At 45.2% G+C, this 22,247-nt stretch overlaps 1 protein-coding gene across 2 annotated transcripts in view; it reads right to left on the reverse strand.

Annotated features, from left to right (window-relative positions):
- LOC144817703 (uncharacterized) overlaps positions 1-22,247 on the reverse strand; it is a 190,339-nt gene that overhangs the window by 55,007 nt on the left and 113,085 nt on the right. For both annotated transcript variants that reach the window (XM_078674464.1, XM_078674465.1), the window contains 2 exons: positions 18,664-18,699; positions 13,815-13,978 (listed from right to left, as the gene is read on the reverse strand). In XM_078674464.1, the coding sequence (XP_078530590.1) occupies positions 13,815-13,978; positions 18,664-18,699 (200 nt within the window). The remainder of the gene's footprint in view (positions 1-13,814; positions 13,979-18,663; positions 18,700-22,247) is intronic.

Raw genomic sequence — 22,247 nt, forward strand, 5'->3', positions numbered from 1 at the left:
GTGCTTCATGCGCCATTTCTTCAGATTAGCTGATGTCTGAGTATTACCTGGTGAGTTCCTTTTTTCTCTTACTTTTCTTTATTGGGCTTTTAAATGTATCAGACCAAGAAATGCAAATGGAATGTAACAAACGTGGCAACAGTTAAAAATCAAGGGCCACACCAGGTAAATGCTCAAAAACTAGTAAAGCACATGAAAATCCAGTGCCCAAAAATGTAGAACACCACATTCAGGGGGTCCGTGCTAACTGAGGGAATACAAAACAGTGATCAATTGATGTAGAAAGAGGTGATACGGGTGAGGGGGAGATCAAGACGAATATAGGTGGTTTGGAGGAAGCACTCCAATCACTGAGCGAGCGGTACTTCACAGTTCAAAAAGAAATCCGGGGAGTATTTAATCTAGTCCTCGTCAAGGGGTTATTGGCCCAGCATGACAGACCTTGGTAGTCAGCATCAGTACAGTCACTTATTGAGCCTGTCTCATCCTATCCTTCACAGTTTCTGTAGGGTAGTTCAGGGAACTCTGATGGACTAACTCCAAATATCCTGGAATTTCTCCATGCAATTATTCAATTTTTCAATGCTGCTCTCTGAAAAAGCCATTTTGTACATTATTTGTAGCCATGAGTTATAGTTCAGACACGAGGCAGTGCCCCAGTCATAAGATACAACTTTTTGCAGTGGATAGGACTATGTCAAGCCATCTCAAATGTTAATGTTCGGGCATTGGGCAAAGTCATGAAGAAGAATCAGTTGGGCTGTAGTGGGCCCTCGTAGGGGAACTTTATGTGAAATCATGTTAGTAACATATTTCCAATTATTGGCAATTGTAGGGCACTTCCATCGAATATGCACAATGCCTTCTTCCAGGGACAACAAGTTGCCGTCCTAAGTAAAAAGAACCAGCGTAGTCGAAGGGGGGGTCCAGAGCCAATGGTGTAGGCCTTTAAAGCAGCTACATTTTAATCTAACTTTCCTGATGCAGCCAGTGACTCTGTCCAGTCATCATCCATGTAATGGAGACCCAGCCAACCTGGCCAATATTCTCTTATGACATGGGCTACTGGTATAGAGTATCGGTAATCTGTCAGTATTCGGAAGAGGATGAACACCACCCTTTTGCATGGTCCCCACTTTGTCAGATATTCAAGGATGGGAGAAGTCTAGAACACTACCTGTGGCCTGGGGGCCTAGTGCTTTTCGCAAATAGCGTTGGAATCTTTGATAATCCCAGAAGGACCGTAAGGAAAGATTGAATTGGGCCTATGCTGCCACAAGAGATTTGTAGGATTGATCTAGTGATAGGTCAAATATTGTGCAGATGCCTTTAGTGCTTCGAGTGGTCCACATGGGTTCCCTACCATCAATCATCAGTGATATGTTGCTCCATAAATGGGTATGAGAGTGGAGCTTAGAGTGTGCTCTCAGTGTATGTACCCTCTTCCATGCTTGGATGGTGGTAGCCAGAGCTAAGAGGGAGGATAGAAGATTGTTGGGATCTCCCATGTAGAGCATCCAACGTCCATGGAGGCGGTCAATCAAGGCCTTCTCCAATGGTACCTATTTTGGAATATATATTGTTGTATGACGGGTCTAACAAAGGGGCATCAGTTGTGATGTCAGCCAGTAATTTGCGATATTAGGAAGGCACCCCCCACCTCTGCAGTAGTATACGCATAGAGCTTGGAGAGTTTCATTCTAGGTTAACTCCCTCCCCAGAGAAAGGTTTTTAGGGATTCTTCATTGGCCACCATATCTCGGGAGGGGCCTCCGAGAGGATCATTAGGAAAAGATAGTTGAGACTAGGTAAGAGTTCATTATGTGTAGCTGCCTTGCCTCATGTAGAGAGGTTAAGTTGGACCGCTCGCTGACAGACCTCTTTGATGGAAGTGTGTAGGGGTTTTGGTTGATTTCCAACAGTTTAGTTATTCCCAGGGAGATCAGAATTTCCAGGTATTTCAGAGCATCAGGTTTCCATGTGAACGGCTGCCTTCCGAGGACAGTGGGTGATGTGTGTGCCATTAGAGGCATGGCCTCGCAATTGTCCTAATTTACCTTACACCCCAAAACAATGGAGGAACAGCACATTAGTCTCTGGCATGGCATCTAGTGAGGATGTTTAGTTGGAGAGGGTAACTAAGATATCATCAGCATACAAAAAACTTTGTAATTCCCCACCCCAGGGTCAGTGTGCTATTTGTAAGGAAATGCATCTTTTTGTATGGTCTCCCCCAAGTTGTTTTTTTTATACTGCTGGTTTTTCAAATCTGGGAATGCAGTAAGGCCTGCGAACCTGACCTCTGTGCCAGTGCCCCGACCCTAGAGTGTATGTCGAATTGGCTATACCCAATTGGAAATGGTTAACTTGCGTGTAAATAACTAGTATATGTTACCCTGGTAGCCAGGGGTTATAAGTTGGTTCATTATTAGATGTAAGTAGGTACTTATCACTCGTAATAAGGCCACAATCACAATAAAAGGTCCAGTTGAGGTCTCAATACTTCTTTCCCTTGCTCAGATGTTAGTAGTTGACTGCGAACTGGCAGGCTTAACTTAGGAGACAGGTGTGTAGAGCATTTAAAAACACCTATACATTAAATAAGTAAGACACAACACACAATAAAAATCCAAACCCAATTTATATGACACCAAAATGACACCAAAACAGAAAACATTCAATTTAGGGAAATGGTGATAACATTATTCAAAGATTAAATACTTAATAGTTTCTAAAAATAAAAAGTGCCAAATCGGGACATCTGGTCACGACTGACCGAGACAAAGTATAAGTATGAGCTGGCGCCGATGGAGCATGAGTCGAATACACTGAGGAGTGGTAGGACCAGGTCAAAATTTTACCTTTGGACTTAGTTGATTTTCTGGAGCTCTTTCTCTCGTCGTTGAGCAGGGCACCTCGTTAAGCCAGGTTTGGAGTCGAATGCAATGTCTTGGTTCAGCACAAAGCCTTGGCGAAATCCTGGAAGTCTTGAGCTCCGGAACTTATAGTGGAATGAGCCTAAAATTAAGGCTGAGTTGACATTCAACGTCGGAGGCTTGACACATGACGATGGGTTGGTTAGCTTATGGAGATTTATGAAAAAAATTCTCCAAACTTTTTGATCTTCTTCCAGAAGGTCCTTTTTGGGTAACTAAGTGTTCATAACACCAATCCAAGGGTCTAGAAGATCTGAGATGGTCTCTGGGATGTTGGGTCTAAGTTTCCAAGAATACACCTGGCCAAATCCTTAAAAGTCCCTTGGACACTGTCCAGATGGGTTCATCTTAGTGAAGATGATTCAAGAGGATCTCTTTTAAGTTGTTGCTTTCAGGGAGTCCACTGCTTCTCTTCTTGAAGCAAGGCAATCACCATTAGGGCTGGAGTTCCAAAGTGTGCACCAGGTAGTCATTCAGAATGCAATCATTTGGGATGCAGGCCAGGGTTCCAGTTTTTCTTCTTGTAATTTCAGGTAGGGATCTAAGTTGCTAGGCAACTCTCTTATGCTTGTCCAGTGTTTCTGGGTGACATCAAGGGAGAACCCCTGACCAATGGCGTATGATAACTTCCTCCAAAGTGTGGTATATCCTTGTCCCAGAAAGTTCTAAAATGGAGAAACTCTCTTCTGGAGGTTAAGATCTGGCGTGACTAACTTTCCCTAACACTCTCTTTCCAGTCCCTCTGCTAATTAAATTACTGGGGCTTCTGTCTGGCAACGGGTGCAGGATGTGGGGATAAACCTATATCCTGTCATGTCATTTCCTGTCTGATAACCAATTTGACTACCCAGCCCCCTTCCTGCCTTTTACTCTGCATATCTCCTCCCACCAGATGTCCTTTGTCGCTATCCAGGCTCTTCACACCACAATAGAGCAGTTTGGCTAAGCCTGCCGAAGGCTTGCCAGTCAGAAGTGGCTGCTGGAAGACTGGATTTTAGTTAATCAGAAATGAAAGTTCTATAATGTCTTTTCTGTGATAGTTATAAAAAATCTAGCGATGGCAAGTTGTTGGATTTATTCAAACTATCATTTTAATACTTTGAAGTATAGTTTAACTCGCTCCTTTCAATAGTTATTCTTTAATAAAGTATTCCCATGTTCGCCTTTCTAGTCATTTTACTGTAATGGAGAAAAACACAATGTGTAGTTTTCCCCTCACCAGGGCATATAAAACATATGTTATAATGTACCTGCTTATAGGTACATGTCACCTTACCCCTGGTACACCTAGGGGAGACCTTAGCGGGTGATTTATATGCACAAATAAGGTAGTTTAAGACTTTGGAAGCACCTTTAATGTCAAAGTTAAATGTGTATATCATTTTAAAAGCAGCCTGTACAGTAGAGTTGCCTTTAAAATTAAAGCAGGCAATACAGCAGTGCATTACATCTACTGGGCCTCTAAACATACAGGCTGTACCATATATTAGGGACTTATAGGTAGGTTGTCAGTACCAATTGTAAATACACCTAATTACCATATACCGGTTAAACAGAGTGTTAATATGAGGAAAGTTGCTGTCAAAATGAATAATAATACACTCATGTATATGAACAAAATTGCATCTTTATTAACAAATTTGCCTGCCATGAACTACACGTCAACCCCGACTTAGACATTCTTTGTCAGGTAGGTACTGATACCCAGGCCCGAGGTCACTAAATGACAGATCACAGGTGGAGTGGCAGGTGGGGTGGCATGCAGTGGCGTCACTAGGGTTGGTGTCACCCAATGCGGGTAACTCATGGTATCACCCCCTCACGACCATATGTGCAACGTAGTGAGCAAAACTGAAATAAAGAGTGAAAGGTGAAATGAAAAGTGAAAAACAAGATAAATTACAATAACAATGTATATCCGTGTGTTAGTGTATTCCACGCGGCAACTTTAAATGGATGTGTGATCACAGGCCAAAACCTTTAAGATCTGTGGATCTTCAGATCATCACAAAAGAGTGTTTGACACGTTTTAGGGTATGGGAGATATGCTTTAACAGAAATTGGGATATAAAAGAGGCTTTTAAAGAACCGGATGTAAGTCTCAGAGAGTTTAAAGGGTTTACTATTGATTGGCTTGAGTAATTGGTACTGTTAGGTAGGGTAGGTGTGAAGGTTTATGCTGCAAGTAAAAGCATGCATGTTTTGAGGTGAGCTGCCAAAGACAACTTAGAACACATACAAATGTAAACGCTCTGCATCTGCGGAACAGATGTTCTATTTTGCAGGGAAAAAAGAATTGATAGAAATACAAATGGAGAAATATCTATAAACAAGCTTAGGCAAATTCAAGGATGGTGAAGATATCTCTCTCCACCTGTGGAGTTGTGCAAAGTTTCTGAAATTGATTATCACTGAAATATTTCACGGAAATCCTGTTTTATTTCATCTGAGACCTACAATGGTAAAAGTAAGGGTCAACTCCAGATGAAATCACTCAAAGCACTGGAATCAGAATAGGGGCATACACACGGCCGTGAATACCTTGAGTTAGGGGGAGGGGTACAGGCTTCTTGGTGCATTGTATGTATTTGATTTAAAATGGCCAACAGCCACTCCCATTCATTCAAGAAAGCCTGCGTGGATGTAGGGACCCATCGGTGTACTTCGGATGCCCTGCCCACAGATTTCATTATGCCCCTGACAGTAGAGCACCCTAGTGGGGTGGTAGTAATGTCAAGTGTCCACCAGACATTAAGAGCCAATCCGGGCTAGCAGTCCCGTCTAGTCCCGTCCTGTGTCAACCATGGATGTGCGTTTTTCACAGACTTTAGGTAGAAGTCCTACAACCCCATGAGCTACCCTGGTAGATGATTGAGCCGTACCTCCTGTAACGTGAGCAGAGGTGGGAGGAGAGGTTCACTAAAATGGAGAAGGCATAGCTGCCAGGGTTTCAGATTGCTATGTGTGACATTTTCATTATTTCAATTCAATTATGAGTGACATTTCAACGACTATGAGTGACACTTTCTTGCGATCAAAATCAAGCAATTTAGACAACGGAAATATAAATATCAGAAATTTTACCCACTGGAGCAACGAGAAACTCCAATAAGATTTTAAAACTGCAGCAAAGCACCAGGAATGGAAGAGCACTTAGATGGGAATGTGCAAGGTGCTCTGCTTCTAAGGACGTCAAGACCCTGACCCTTGGCATCTCCTGCCCTTCCTGAGGTCTGAGGCGCTCCCTTAGTCCTAATATGCCTTCCACCCTCCTAAGGGGACACCCAGGCTGCCGACTCACATATAGAACTCAAGTAGGGTTGTGCAACATGTGTGTGGTACTCTGTTTCTTAAACATACCACTACCAACCTGGCCCTCTAGCCCTCCTTTGATTGTAAGGCGCTCTCTCTGCCCTACTGTGCCTCTCACACTCCTAAGGGGACACCCAGGCTGCAGGCACAGACAGCACGTGGAGATCAGCTGCCCACACTTTAAAATCAAGAGTCAGTCAACACAGCTGAATCATGGACACCGCCACACGCAGGAACAGGCATTGATTGGGCAAGAAGTAGCACTAAGCAACTGAGGCATACAGATCAGCCGGCAGCAGTATTTCAAAAATGACTCCTCCGCTCACTGACACCAAAAATAATTATATTACCAGCGCAGCCCAATTAAAATAAGTTGGTAAATATTGTGCGACTAAACATATGTCAAGAGGATGCGTGCTCAATCCACTCCGGGACTACTGAAAAGTATTGTAAAACTAACAGTGCAGCCAGACAGATTACAATGTGAATATAGAAAGCGAGGGGTGCCGGTTGTGACTGGTTAAAATGCTGAGCTGAATTAAGCTAATTTCTGTGCTCCTTAGTGGTGGCTTGAGCATGGGGTCACGTGAAGACGGCGCAGTGCTAAGAAAAGAGATCTCTGAAGATCCCGAGTGTGGCAAGAGTGGAGCCTGAGTGGGGGCCTTACTGTGTCCCCTGATGGAGCAGCACATTCTGTGCTCACCGTAAACCATGGCTGCTGGTGTTCACATGAGATGAGTGAGCCCTCGGACTCTGAGGCCCTGCGTCTTCTCAAGACAAGAGGTGGCACGGCACGCAGTGAGTATGTGAGAGAGAATGTATGGGCAGGGAGGCAGCGTGACTGGCGTCTGGGACTCTCTGCAGCAGGGTACCAGGCAAGCTCCGCCCGTGGTTCACCCCCGCTGCAATCATCTTGGGCTTTATCACCGCCAGGCACTTGGTACTGCTCAAAACCCAAGAGTGGGCCCACACTGCGTATAGAGCTAGTCCAAATATGCGGCAAGGTTTTTATGCCAAAAACGAAGATTCCTTGTTTCCATATGGATTTAGCAGACAACATTGCTCCACATTTTTAAATGTGTGTAAACCGCCTGTCGACTATATCGGCCTAAATTACCAGCCACAAACAAGATAAGCAATATAAATAGAAAAGGATCGGTTCATTTTTTCTTTTGAATGACGTTCACCTTATTCCAAGCAGCTGATTGTCCCTGCTGTGAGTTCTGCCTTCCTGGCGTACGGCGGCTGAACCTTACAGTGAGTGTGATGGACGACTCCCACGAGGTCCACTGGACTGCACTTTCCCTCGGCCGGGCTCCGCAATATTGAATTCACAGCGGGCGGCAGCCATCATATGCCCCACAGGGCGGGCAGCATGCCCTAGGCACAAACAGCAACAGAGACAGCTGCACTGAAACAAGCCAGAGCCAGCACCCACATACCAGTGAGGCCCTATGGTGCTGACCTTCCCCTCAGACTTCCCGCGTCGCTCTAGTAGGACGTGACGTCCCCTGCGGCACACCGGCCAATCGTTTCAAACAACCTGACTGGGCCCAGCCCTAAGTCAGGTTGTCTGAATCAGAGCCACGTGGCGCCTCAGAATAATTATATTAAGGTACATTGCAGCATGGTGAGACGTGCAGGAGCATTGCTCACAGGTCACAAGGCAGGACCTTACCATGTTAAAGGAGAATAAAGAAGTGTATCTATAGCACATACAACTGGCACAAAAACACACAAAGTTTAAGTGATGTGAGACAGCCATAGAAATCGTTTTTGCTTGCTTTCAAACTCGGACGTGTTTTGAGGCGTTGGCGTTTGGATCTGTTGACATCAGGTTTCACAGTGTCACCCCATGTGATGGTGTCACCCAGTGCGGTCCGCACCCCCTGCACCTCCCTAGTGTACCCGCTGGTGGCACGTAGCCGGCAGAAAAAACGAGCAAACAGGCAACCCAGATAAATCCCACAGAAAGTACAGCGACACCACAAGGTTGGCCCCAATAAAGCACATATGGCCGGAGGGGTACAGGTGGTCCCAAAACACCATCAAGTTAGATGACACGTGAAGTTAGGAGCACATAGCCAATCAGGACACTGCACACACAGTACACACAGTGATCACGTGCTCCCATGCTGGACATCTGGACACATTCCCCACTGGCCACATTGTTTCCACTCAAGGTCGAGTTCCTCTTGGATTTTGTCTCTGATCCATTAATTTTATTACGCCACAGTCAGCGGTTCACATTCCTAACCAAGAAACGAGGATTGTTTATGACATTAAATTAATTGTATACAACATACATCAAAATGATTATAAAGTTCAGACAGTCTCCAGACCCTATGTCTGTAACTGCTCCCGGCCACATTGTTTAATAAAATGAACTGTTCCTGTTGTGCCAAATGCCTCATGTCTCTAGTTTTCTCAAGGTATTTCATGTTCAAGCAACAAGAGCACTGGCCCTGGTCTGGTTATCAGAGCCCAGGGCACAATCAGAGTCAGTAACAACTAGTATCAGTCAAATAATATGGGTGATCAGGGCAAAAAGGATGACTTTCTCACACCAGGGCACGTAAATTGTAGGGGCACGCCATGACTTGCAGTACTGGTTGTGCCTCCTGGAGTTTCCCCAACTAAAGAGAGGCCACCACAGCATACTGGCAGAGCAGTCCTGTACTGCTAGTCCGACTCTACCATTGAAAGCATTAGCAAAGCCACTTCTCCTGTACATCTGTGTAAGTCACCCCTCTGTCAGGCCTACCGGGTCCTAAGGAAGGGTGTGACATATGACATGGGCAGCACATTTATTTTTTATGTCCTAACAGTAAACACACAAAATTAATGATTTTACTTAGGAAAGACTTGGTCGTCCGCTTGTCGAGTACAGGATTACATGCTGACCCTTCACCTGTGCTAACTCCTGAACGGTGTGGTCAAAGGGAATCCTGCTCTGCCCTCAGGCATGAATTTGGCTCGTAGTCAATGGGCTACCAGATTCTCTCCCATCTGGTGACCACTTCCTGTGGATTGTGGTATCCAACTGTCCCAGGATGCACCATTCTGCCTACTCTTAAGATGGTGAGGCCCTTCTCTCACTGTGAAGATCTCCCTATTCCACCCCTGAGGTGTGGCAACCTCAGGGCTACACGCCCCTGGGGAAACTAGTTTGGCAAATGATCTCTGTCTCTGCTCTCCATGCAGGCCTATCTGCCTAAACAATGGTCACACCTTGTCCCTAGTGTTATACAGCTGCCCTTCAAAGGTGGCAACTCCTTCGAAGCCTGCCTTTTGGGGCTAACACTGAAGTGGCTTCCTGCAGGGTGAAGGTAACACCTGTGTGCCCTGCAACTCATCACTGTGCCCCTTCCTGAGCATTGTTAGCCAGACACTACAGGAAGGCAGAAATCTGCAAAACATTAGCAGGGTTGTACATTTCAGTTCTCCAATTCCACAATCTTTTTGTGGAGATACCAATTGCCTTGTTTCTAGTCTATAGCTGAGGCTGACTGCTGGTCAATATGATAAAGTTGTGATTCTGCCCCAGTCAAGCAAGCATTGAAGGAGGTCAAGTCCGGTTGTAAGGACTGAACATCCAGTGAGGTCTTGGAGATGTTTCAGCTACTTCCATCAGGATAGTCTTAAGAGCAGGCAGCTCTTTCAAAACCCACACAGTGTCCTGGTGCATACCACTTCTGTCTCTGTTTTTGCCTGGGACCTCTTCAGTGAAACAAAGTTGTCTGGAGGATTTTGACATTGTAGAGGAAGAAGGCCACTTAACGGATGTGTAGAAGATGGAGTAGGCACCAGCTGGGCTCAAGTAAAGTATCCATGGTAGAAATGCTAGCAAAGAAGATACTAGGCATCTATGGGAAAGTATTGTTCACCTAACTTGGGTGCAGCCCAAGATAGCTACAGCACCCCTCAAAGATATTTTGTGGGCCGTGAAGAAGGTACAGCTATAAAACAGGAAGGAAGGAAGGAGTCACAAACACACAGAGCAGACCCACTTCACACCCAGAGCTGAGAGGACCAAGATTGCAATTTCCAAGCGGGCACCTAGGCCATGACAGGCACAAGAGCCATCTGTGGAAAAGAGAGGTCTCAGTGGGTACGAGCAACATCCTCTAAGTCCAGGGCACAATTGGTAAAGGACAGCAGGGCATAAGCACAGGAAAATTCCATCACTCACCACTCTGAAAGCTGGTATGGAGGGAAGCAACCCTCATGTAGCATCCAGTGGCACAGGCTGTGCATGCTGTCCAGGCGGGGAGATGCCTGCACAAAGTTAGCAATCACTGGACAAAACAACTAGGTGGACAATCAGGAAGGATTGGGGGGTTAAGACTCCTCTCCACACAGCTCAGCCCCCGGTCTCCTCTGCTGTCTGCCAGAGAAGGGCGCTGTGGCACACCCCTGCTAGTCCGGTGTGCCGCGCTATGCATCTGCGGACTTCTGGGGCCTAAAGGAATGTAGTCTGAACAAGATGCTGCCCACTCGCCACCCCAGGTCTTGTTACGGCTGACTCGCCCTTTCTACTGTTCAGTCGGGGGAGTCTGATAGTGAGGGCTGGCCAATGGGGAAGCAGGAGGGGTCACTGAGCTTCCATCCAGGCTGTCACCAGGTCTGGACCTGCCAATGGGCAGGTGAGGTATGAGGCACTGTGTGCTGGCCTCGGCTGAAGGTCTCTGCTAGGCCATAAGAGCATTTGACCGCAGTGTGGCGTTTGAGGCTTCAGTGGGCCAGGAAGCCGGCTGCTAAAAGTTCAGACAGGCCTCCTCACTAATTTCCCTTAAAAGGAAAGGCTGTCAGCCCTGGGGAACGTAGTAGGACCACTGTTAGGTGTTGCCAACTCAGTAGCTCATTCAGGGAGCCACCATCTTCCCTGAGCACCAGGTTCTGCCCCAGCATGTTTGTGTAATGAGGCCCAATGGTTTATGGTGCGGGTGGATACTTGCTGATGCTGTTTGCATAAAGTTGCTCCAGGGTTTAAGGTGCAAGAGGACCCTTGCTGCTGATGTTTATGTAATGCAACCCAAGGGTTTAGAGTGCAAGAGGACCCTTGCTGCTGATGTTTGTGTAATGCAACCCACAGGTTTAGAGTGCAAGAGGGCCCTTGCTGCTGATGTTTATGTAATGCAACCCAAGGGTTTAGAGTGCAAGAGGACCCTTGCTGCTGATGTTTGTGTAATGCAACCCACAGGTTTAGAGTGCAAGAGGGCCCTTGCTGCTGATGTTTATGTAATGCAACCCAAGGGTTTAGAGTGCAAGAGGACCCTTGCTGCTGATGTTTGTGTAATGCAACCCACAGGTTTAGAGTGCAAGAGGGCCCTTGCTGCTGATGTTTATGTAATGCAACCCAAGGGTTTAGAGTGCAAGAGGACCCTTGCTGCTGATGTTTGTGTAATGCAACCCAAGGGTTTAGAGTGCAAGAGGACCCTTGCTGCTGATGTTTATGTAAATGCAACCCAAGGGTTTAGAGTGCAAGAGGACCCTTGCTGCTGATGTTTGTGTAATTCGACCGCATGATTTAAGGTACAAGAGGATCTTTGCTGCTCATGTTTGTGTAATGCGCCCCAGGGTTTACAATTTTTAATATTTGTTTATTGCATTTTCAATTTATATACAGCACAGCTTATGTCTGTTAATTACAGTTCCGATGAGGAATAACCATACCAAATTTTACATCCAACATTTAGTTTAGAGACATTAAACAAAAGGAAAACAAAACCTAAGAGTCATCTTTGTTGAGAAAAGAAAAACTCAAAGAGAAAAAGAAGAAGACAGAATCTCCAACATAAATCCAATAGGGGAGATAATTCAGGTGGCAGGTAAACAATGGAAGTGTATCTCAGCTGCAAATAGCTACCATTCTATCACATTAAGCAGAGTCCCGATATAGACCTGCGATTCTTTCCAGCTATAGATAGGTGCCCATATACGTCTACTGAGGGATTTCCCTCTCTTGCCCTTCCTTTCATATATTCCCCTCTCAAGATTAAATACCGAGAGAAGCCGGGCTAGCCAGAGATGAAATTTCGGGGAGGCTTGATCCAGCCAGGCTGAGGCAACAAAGATTCGTGAATCTGCCATAGCAAGAAAAAGAAAGCGGAGAGACATAGTTTGCCCTTGGCTATTGTCAACCCCGAGAAGCATTAGAGCTGGAGTTAGCTTAACCAATTCCATGCTCATGACGAGCCCAGCTCGTCATGAGTCACAGTAAAGCTGTGCTCATGACAAGCTGGGCTCGTCATAACGGCTGCGGAGGGATTCCCATCTGTGCGGGAGACTTAATCAGTGGGCGGGGTTGTGACGAGCCCAGCTCGTCATGAGCACAGCTCCAGTGTGACTCATGACGAGCTGGGCTCGTCACGAGCACCGTGGCGCCGCGCCCCCCCGCGCCGTCAGGGAATTACCCCCACGGCGAAAGGGTTAACTTTAAGATCCAGGGTAGATTCAAAGAATATCGTAGTAGAGGAAACACGTGTCGGCTGTTTGGGCTGTTTGAAGATCCAAGGAATAAAGGAAAAGAACAAAAATGTATTTTCTGTATTGAATTTTGTGTTCACGCTTCGCACTTTTGATAATCATTTTGACATTACCTTTGTTTGCTGAGGATTTTCTTGTGCATATTAACTTGGCTCAGGCCATCAGTTTTTGGGGAGGTCGGTGGTTCTCCTCACCTTACAGCACCGAGACAAAGATAGGCATTTTCATACCAATATCTGTGCTATTCTCCTGAGCGGCGCTCTTTTTCCTGAAACAGAATACCACTGTCCAGTAGTGTTTGCTGAGTCTAAGATGATTCCAATTCCTTTACTGTGTCGGTCGCAGGGTGCCTGCCTTAGATCTGTGGACCGCCTAGATCCTTTGAGTATGGAGCCTTGAAGATTGACCACATATCACTTAGCACCCTAGCTCGGCATACTAGCTTGTCAATTAGCACTGTAACACATTTTAACAATATGTAAAGCAAGAAGAAACAAATTGGCAATTACACTTCTCAGAAACTGAAAATACAGGGGCTAATTTACAAGCCCCATGCACTGCATGAACATCCCTTTTAATAACTCTCCACGGCACACACTGCAGAGCCAGTTCTACGGTGCCATGTAAAGTCGCCATGCATGGCTTTTCATGGCCTCACACTGCGATAGGGAGGCATGCCCTGGGCGTTATAGTGGGTGTTTCCACGTAACATCGATGGCCTTTGATACATCCCCAGATGTACAACATGCTGTAAACCTGGGAATACATGAAAAGCCTTCAACTCCACAGGAGTAACAGTTGTTTTTGTGAGAAAGGGTCCCTTCCTGCACAAAAACAACCTGATTTCAATGCAGGCAGCCATTTGTGCACCAGCGCAGTGTAAGAGGAGAGGAATGCGCTGTATCTAATAGATACAGCAAATTCCTGTCCTTTTCTTTTGACGCAGGGCAGCGCTGCAAATTGACGTGCAGCACTGCCCTGTGACTAATTGTTGTAAATAAGCCCCACAGTTTCTCTCTCGCCCTTCGTCATCCAGTTTGTACTACCTCCTTAAACCCTCAATGTCCATGTATTTACCTTCAGGGTGCCGTCTTGTGATTTGACCACTGCGAGTTTGGCATACTTTGAATTGCAGTCCTTTTCGCTATCATCTCTGTTGTTCCCTTTTTCAGAAAAGAAGTAACATTTTCCACGAATCAGAACCCATCCTAAGGGACAAAAGTTGATATAGTCTCTACCTCCTGTGGAACAAAACAAAAACATGTTAGGTACCCTTGTTTGTGGACAGTGCGCCACTTTTATCTGTCTGTGTGGCAGCCCCCCCGCCACTGTGTTTCGGACCTGAAGGGGGCATTAAAGAATCAGGAGACATCCAACCCCCACTCTCTCCTCCTACTACAGCAGGGCCATCAGCACACCATCATCTATGAGGAATTGGCTGAGGGCACTGACGCCAGGCTTCTTGCGGCACTGCCCTACACCAATGTGGAAGGGCAAGGATGTGTTGTATTTGTGAAATACAGGGCATTCCTGTCCTTTACCCCAGCTCTGGCACACCATTTGCTGCTAGTGCTAAAGCAGGCACCCTTGCAGCATGGTGCTAGGATGTCTGCATTGCAAGCAGGATTGGACACCTTCCTGCACAACAATCCCAAGAGGCATCTTCCTCTTTCTATGTGTCCTGCAAAATGCAGCACACATGGAAAAAGGAAGAAACAAGGAAAAATACAACTAAAATAAAAATATTTCTCCTCTTTACACCTGCCCTGGGGAGATGTAAGGTTGTGGTGCTGCCCTAGGTTTATGTGATTAAGTAAATCTGCGGAAGCTTCAAAATCTCTGGGTAATGCATGGAACACCCACTGCAACCCCTATAGAACGCCTCCCAGGGGCAGAGAAAGGCATTGCAGTGATTTGAGCTGCCTTGCCTTACTCCATATCTATGACACCATTGAAAGCCACACAAAGTGGCTTTCCATGGCCTCATAGATATATATGAGAGGTTTGCACCACCGGCAGGGCTGGACTGGCCATAGCAGACATTGGGTATTTTCCCATTGGACCGGAAGGCAGGGTGAAGGTTTTGGATGACTTGTGGGGGAAGTTATTGTTACTGGGGGATGATTTTGCAGCAGTGCTGTAATATTACCCCCCCGTAACAAAACAGCAGCATTGTTTCCCATCTGTCCCCCCCTTTATTCATCCCCAAGGCCGGTCAGACCAAATTTCCAGGGTTGGTTTGCATTCTCAGTCCGGCCCTGGCTGCCAGAGCATCAGAAAAAGCAACACTCTGGTGGTAAAGCCTCTCATGTATAAGCCCCCTGTTGCAGGAACAGCTGTGGGCTTGATTGACACAAGCTCTGTGCACACCTGCCGCAACCTTCAAGCCTGGCAGAGTACAACTGAGGGAATCTGAGAGGAGGTCAGTGACAACCGTCTCAGATATGACATCTGTCACAGATTTCCCAAATGTGGCATGACACTTACCCCCAATTCAAGTGCATGCCTTCCTGGACAAAGTCCTGTTGCTGATTCAACTACCGTCTGCAGCAAATCTACTGGCCAAAAGCACACGTCAAGAGAGCTGTCTCATCAAGAGACAGGCGAGTTCACAACCACAGACCCACTTCTTTCGGCTGTGTTCACCCTGTTTCACAGTGTGACCTTCTCCAAGATTGTATGATCGCTGATAAATTGTGGGTATACCAACAATTGACAGGTTAGCTTACTGATTGAACAACCCCCCTTCCATCGTATGCTCCTGACCTACTTTCGCCTAGATATCTTTTACAGACTTGTTTCCTTCCCACAGTGCAATGACTGGTCAAAAGAAAAAAGAACTTGTCCCTGTGATGATCTCTCATATCAGTCAAATATACATTGTACACTTGTTTGCACTTTTTATAGTCATCCGAGGAAGAAACTGCTGAAACCTCTGCTTGTATCATGGGGCTTGGGGTCTTGTAGAGGGGCATACGACAAGCTAAGATCCCTAGAAAATGAGTGCGCCATTGGAATTGTATTCACTTACTGAAAGCAATCGTGAGGTATAGAAATGCGATGTAAATGGATTTTTCGTATCTCTATGTGTTCAGTGGTTGGAATGATCAAAACCTAAAATGAACTTACTGTACCTTCTATTTTTATTAGTTTTTAACAGACTTTTTATCTCTTTTTTAAATTTGTATTTAACATGTAACTATTTATGCTGCATTAGATTTGTATTTCTTAAATATGACTTTTATCTATACGCTTTTATGAATCTGTTTGCACAATTTGAATAAAGCTTTTTGAAATTTGAAAATTTGAAAACAATTTGACAGGTTAGCGAAAACAAAGGGAGCACAACCACATTGTGGCATTTTGGACAGCTCTTCTGTCGGCCAGCACCATGCCATCTTGAGTCATGTGCTAAATAGTGACCTGACATTTAATATATAACACCCAGTGATGTCATTGGAAGCACCATGAGCTGTTACTGACACCACCTTGATACTGTTATCAGAGCAGTAACCAGGTTTGAATGGCCAACCCTGCACAATCAGCATGGACCAATCACTTTACAATCCAAGGATGGCTGAGTGAGCTAAGTGCTGCGTGTGAACTACGGGCTATGAAACGGAGTCCTGGCGGTCAGTGGCAGCTCGTCCGCTAATGCGGAGGAGCGTCGCCCCACTCACTGCTTTGCAGCATTGACAGGAAGGAAAAATAAAATGATAATAACTTGATGTTATTAACATTTTATTTGTTTCTGCTGCAGCAGCATGGGGGAGGGGCAGTGATGCTCTGCTCACAGACAAGGGAGGAGTGGTGGGCACACTGATGCAGCGGTCTGGCATTCTCGGGCCATACAAACATGCATGCTCACTTAGCATGTTCTCCACCCAGGCTGTATTACTGCCAGGACAGATCTGGGGTGGTTGGGTGGGGGGCAAGGGGGTAAGGAGATGTAAAAAAAAAGACACCACTCTTATTGCCACTCTGTCCCACATTGTCTCTCCTCCGCAGCTGCCGAACAGGAAGCAGCCAGGCCACCCTGAACCAATCACAACTCTGCAATGCAGTGTTGTGATTGGCTCCCCTAAGCTCTGTGATTGGTTGTAGGTCAGGCTGTGTGGAGAACATGCCCAGGCCCCCTGTCAAGGCGCTCAGACCAATCACAAAGCTTAGGGGAGCCTATCACAACACTGCATTGCAGCGTTGTGATTGTCTCAGGGGAACTTGGCTGCTTCCTGTTCGGCAAATGCGGGGGAGAAAGGATGTGGGACTGAGTGGCGATGAGGGTGCTGTCTTTTCCTGTATTTTACATCCCCTTACCCCTTCGTGCCCCGCCCCACCACCCCAAATCTGTCCTGGCAATGCCATCAAATCCTGTCCTCCATGTGAGGTTACCGTCAAATACCTTAATATTGAATAAATGGTAACACAGTTGTTAAAGCTGCTTAACATTTAAAGCTGAAAATTGTAGTACTGAGCACTATAAAAAAAACGGTATTTTATCATTTACATTTATCACAATATGACCTATACGCCGTGCCCTTGCATCCTTACACTGGCATACCCTAAGTCACAGGTCTTGAATGGAAGTCAGAATGGAACCCTTAACCCAAGCGCTGGACCCAATATCAACATTTCTGCTGGTGAATGATAGACAGGAAGACAAAACACAGGGGCCTTGAAAAATATAGTCAAACTGAATTACTGTCTTAAACTAAGCGGCAACTCACTTATTATAAAACACAAAGACAACACTAGCATACAGAACTAGATCACAGACTCCAATGTCCTCTGTCCCACCCCCAACATACTTTCCAGTTTCTGTGCAGAAAGAATGTGCCATCTTGGGCACAGAAATGAGGGCAATAGACAGACACCTGCACTAGATATTCATCACAGGAATAGTCTTGGGCGTATCCATTGTTATGCTAATTATTTTCCGTTGAATTGTACACATTTTAATGTGTTTGGAACAATGGCAACTTTATCATATTTATCTCTGAAGATGCAAATTGGAAGTGCAGCAAGTCTTATCACTGGGCTGCCCTCGGCCAAATCAAAAGGACATGAATACATTGGGGCAGATTTATGAAGGCCTTGCGCCGCCAGTGCGTCACTTTTTCCCATGTTAAAAATGACGCACCGGCGGCGCAAGGCCTTCATAAATCTGCCCCATTGTATTTACGAAATGCAGTGCATTCCTGTCCTTTCAGCCAGTGCAGGCGCACAATTTGCTGCCTAGCGCCAACGCAGGCATCCTTGTGGTGCAAGGGTGCCTCTGTTGCAGCCAGGAATATTTTTGTGCAGGAAGAGACACCTTTATGCACCAAAACCAATCCATTGTTGCTTTTTCCTATTTCTAGTGAGCTACAGCATGCATCACACATGGAAAGAGGAAACAGTGAGGAGTACAGTTTTGAAGCATTCCTAGGCTTACAGATCCTTGTGAATCTGGGAATTTGTCAAAACCCATAAGTGTTGTGTGGGAAAACGCCTGCCAGATGCAGTGTAAGGCAACACAGCAACTTGTGCTGCGTTGCCTTACACCATATATACAAGGCCATGGAAAGCCATGCAAAGTGGATGTGCATGGCTTAAGAGATATGGGTCTGCACTCTGCACCCCCAAAGCGTCATAACAAGTGATGCACCAACAGCGCAGGGGCTTATGTTCCATAACGCCCAGGTCTATCCTAAATGGGCAATACCACTCTGGGCTAGGTTTGTGCTAGCGTGCAAGGTTAAAGAAGGGGCAACGCTGTGAGTTGCTACTTGCTGATAAAATTGCATCTATAATTAATACAATACTTACAATTCATCACAATCGACCAAAGCAGAGTCACATCCTTTCCGCTGCACAGGAAGTAAACTCTTCACCCCATCAGCACCACCCACTCCCTTCCCAACCTCACCTCGAGGTGAAATCTAACCTGAAAAATGCTGGATTCCCGTCTGTTTGTTCATGCCTGTAAAAAGACAAATACAGAAAGGTGACATAACAGGTAAACTTGCACAAATCAAGCAGGTCGAGTGTCTGGCAACACGCTCTATAGAACACAATAGGAACAAGGATTCACAAAGCTATGAGGCAGGGATGCCGCGTAATGGCATCTGTGACTTTGGGAAGTGCATGAAAGAAAAAATGAGTTAATGACTGATTGCATGTATATGTAGGGCACTTTCAGTTCCAGTATGGCGAAGATATGATGGTGCCCCTGTTCAGAATGTAATGAGGATCCCTGAGTCTTCCAAATGCCTCAGAAATTCATTAGCCTTGGGCTAAATGCTGGCCCCTTGAAGGGTTGGGCCCTCCCCATTCGCCCCTGACGGTGGAAAGGCCTTCGTGGAGAAGCGTGGCTCAATGGTTAGAGCGGCAGACCCTGATGCAGAGGTCTGGCCCGGGACCAGGGTTTAATTCCCGCCTCGGCGGGTCTTGGGCTCAATTTCCTCAGACCTGATAATTCTCGCCTCGGTGCCTATTCTAATCATAAGTCCCACTCTGCAACCCTGGGCAATAGCTTGTTTAATCTCCACAACGGCCCCACAACGCTAAGGATGCCTGGCCTCCACCTTGGGGGTGCCCAGGAGTGGACACTTCACAGGGAAAAGCCAGGAAGGGTTCCACAGCGGTAGCTGAGCGCTTAAGAAATGTAATAATAATAATGCGTTACAGCGCTACGAGACCTCTGGGTAAAAGGCGCTATGTAAATACAAAACACATATACATTTACATTACTCCCAGGGTCAAAGATGAGCATAGTGTCAATGAGGGATATGCGAATAAACTGATTTGTGAACACTTAATGCACTGTGCTGTAGTGTTCTTTATATAGGTACATGCTCAACTCTTTCCTAAATTAGAACAGCGTTAACCCATCCTGATTGATAAGGGGATGCTGTTCCAGATCATGGGGGCATAGATGGATGAATCGAAGAATGAGTATGAGCATGAATGTATGATAGGGTGAATGGATAGATGCATGATTGAACGCGAGCATAAGTGCATGGATAGATGCTGAATCCAACGGCCACATGCATCAACGTTTTTTTCGTTCGCAAACGGTGCGATTCGGAAAAATCGGCCGTTTGCGAATGCAAAATCCGTTTTTGGGATGCATGAAACTGTTGTGCATAATTCGCTATTTTTAGCATTTCTAATAATTGCGAATGCATTTAAGGAATCGCATTTGTGCGATTCCTTAAATGCAATGCATCATTTTTTTAAAAATAGCGAATTTGAAAATTGGAAGTGCAAATTAACACGAGGTTGACCCTCGTGTTAATTTGCAAAAATTGTTAAAAAAGCAAAAAAATGCATTTTTAAAACTTACATGTTACAGACACACATGTCCATAGGACATGTGTGTGTGAAACAACCACTTAAAAATACATTTCAGGGGTGCAGGGGGGGGTCCTTTGGACCCCCCCCTGCACCCATGGAATGCATGAAGATTGTGAAAATTGTAAATTGCGAATTCGCAATTTCCATTGATTCCTATGGGCCTTTTGGGCCATAGGAATCAATGGGAAATGCGAATTACCAAATTAGAAGTCGCATAATATTAGCGATTCGGTAAAAAATGCGAATTTTACCGAATCGCTAATATTATTAGAAATTAATCATGCATCCCGTTTTGCGAATTCTAAATTGCATTTCGCTATTTTTCGCAATTTAGCATTCGCAAACGACCGGGATGATGCATGTGGGGGCAAGAGTGCAGGAATGGATGTATGTAACGCAGCAACATGACAGGGTTAATGACTGAGGGCCTCATTTATGAGCACTTTTACACCGCCGGAAAGTCACTTTTTTGACGTTCTGCTGGCGCAATGTGCTCCGGCATATTTACAAGGCCACATAAAGCCACTTTACATGGCTTTTCATGGCCGTGTAAATGTGTGCCCCTTTCATGCAGAACACTGCATGAAAGGAGCATCCATGGGTGTTGATTTGGGTGTTCCCACACAGCACCCATGGAATCTCAAGCATTCCCAGATTTACGAGAAATCGTTAACCTGGGAATGCGTCAGAACCTAACGCCACCCGGGGGTGGCGTTAGAGAGGCGCAATGAGGAGAAATGTTTTCATTTCTCCTAGCTTTTTCCTTTTTCTATGTGTGCTTCATTCTGCAGCACACATAGTAAGAGGAAATCACCTGAATTGATTGATTTTTTGCAGGAAGGTGTTCCTTTCTGCACAAAATCAATCAGTCCCGCCATGCAGGCACCCTTGCACCATGGTGCAAGAATGCCTGCGTTGGCGCAGGCAGCCCATTGTGCGCCAGCGTAGGGAAAAAGGACAGGAAAGCACTGCATCTCATAGATTTGCCCCATTCCTGCCCTTTTCCTTTGATGTAGGGCAGCACAGCAAGTATCCCTGTGGCATTTGCCTACGTCAAACCCTGATAAATGAGGCCCTGAGTGCTCTAAGGAGATCCTTAGAAAAGCACCGCTGCAGGAGCATCACAGCACGTTCCTGCACAGGAAGAAATGCATCATGTTGTGCATTTCTTCTCGGGCACGGATAGGGGTGCAGAAATACAGGGGGGCACATCATTTGCCCCCTGCATGCACATTCATGCCCCCTGAGTTGCCTCCCCACCATCCTTTCCATGGTAAATCCTCATTATTTAATTATTGTTTTTGTGCAGGAAGGAACACCTTCCTGCACATAAACAATCATTAATGGTGTTTTTCACCTTCTATGTGTGCTGCAGAGAGCAGCACACATAGAAAGAACAAACAACAAGAAAAAATAACAGTATTTCTACATGTTGCTCCAATCTTGATGCTATTCAGTGGCGTTAGTTTTTGATGCTGTATCAGAATTAAAGATCCATAAACATCTCGGGCAGCGTCAAAAAGAAATGGGTGTTGCAGTGGAAATCCACAGCAAAGCCCATTGCATGCCCCTTTCATGCAGGAACCTGCATTTTATTCTGGTGTAATTTGTACATTATAGTAATGATTTTAACTTTTATACTTTTCTAAGTGATATATTTTGTAAAGTAACATAGTTGGAAGTAGTTGAAATTATATGGCCTAAATAATTTCTTAATCCTAATCAATTTGCACCGATCATCAGTTATTTATATTTGTTATTGTTTATTAGGTACATGATTTATTTTATTATTTTTTTTATTTTTATTTTTACGTGTTTTAATATTAATATTTGTAACATGTATGTATTCAATTTTCCATTTGTTTACTTTAATTAACATTTTTATTTTAATGTTTCATTTTTTTGGGGTGTTTGTGGTTTCTTTGGGCTGTAAGGAGAGAAGTGATTTAATAACATTTTAATGAATGTAATTTTTGTAGGTTATATATTTTGTTAAGTGTATATATTGTATGCATTTTTCTTTACATAAAAAATGATTTTGAAAAGTGTTTTAGGTACTTCAGTGCTTTCTGAGCTGGAATGGTATATTTAATCCTTATGACGTTCAACGTTTTCCCTACTGTTGCATACATTGGAGTGGGAATAGTATATGTAACCCCTCCAAAGTCCAAA

The sequence above is a fragment of the Lissotriton helveticus genome, chromosome 2_1 (assembly GCF_964261635.1).
Source record: "Lissotriton helveticus chromosome 2_1, aLisHel1.1, whole genome shotgun sequence".
In the NCBI taxonomy this organism is placed as follows: domain Eukaryota; kingdom Metazoa; phylum Chordata; class Amphibia; order Caudata; family Salamandridae; genus Lissotriton; species Lissotriton helveticus.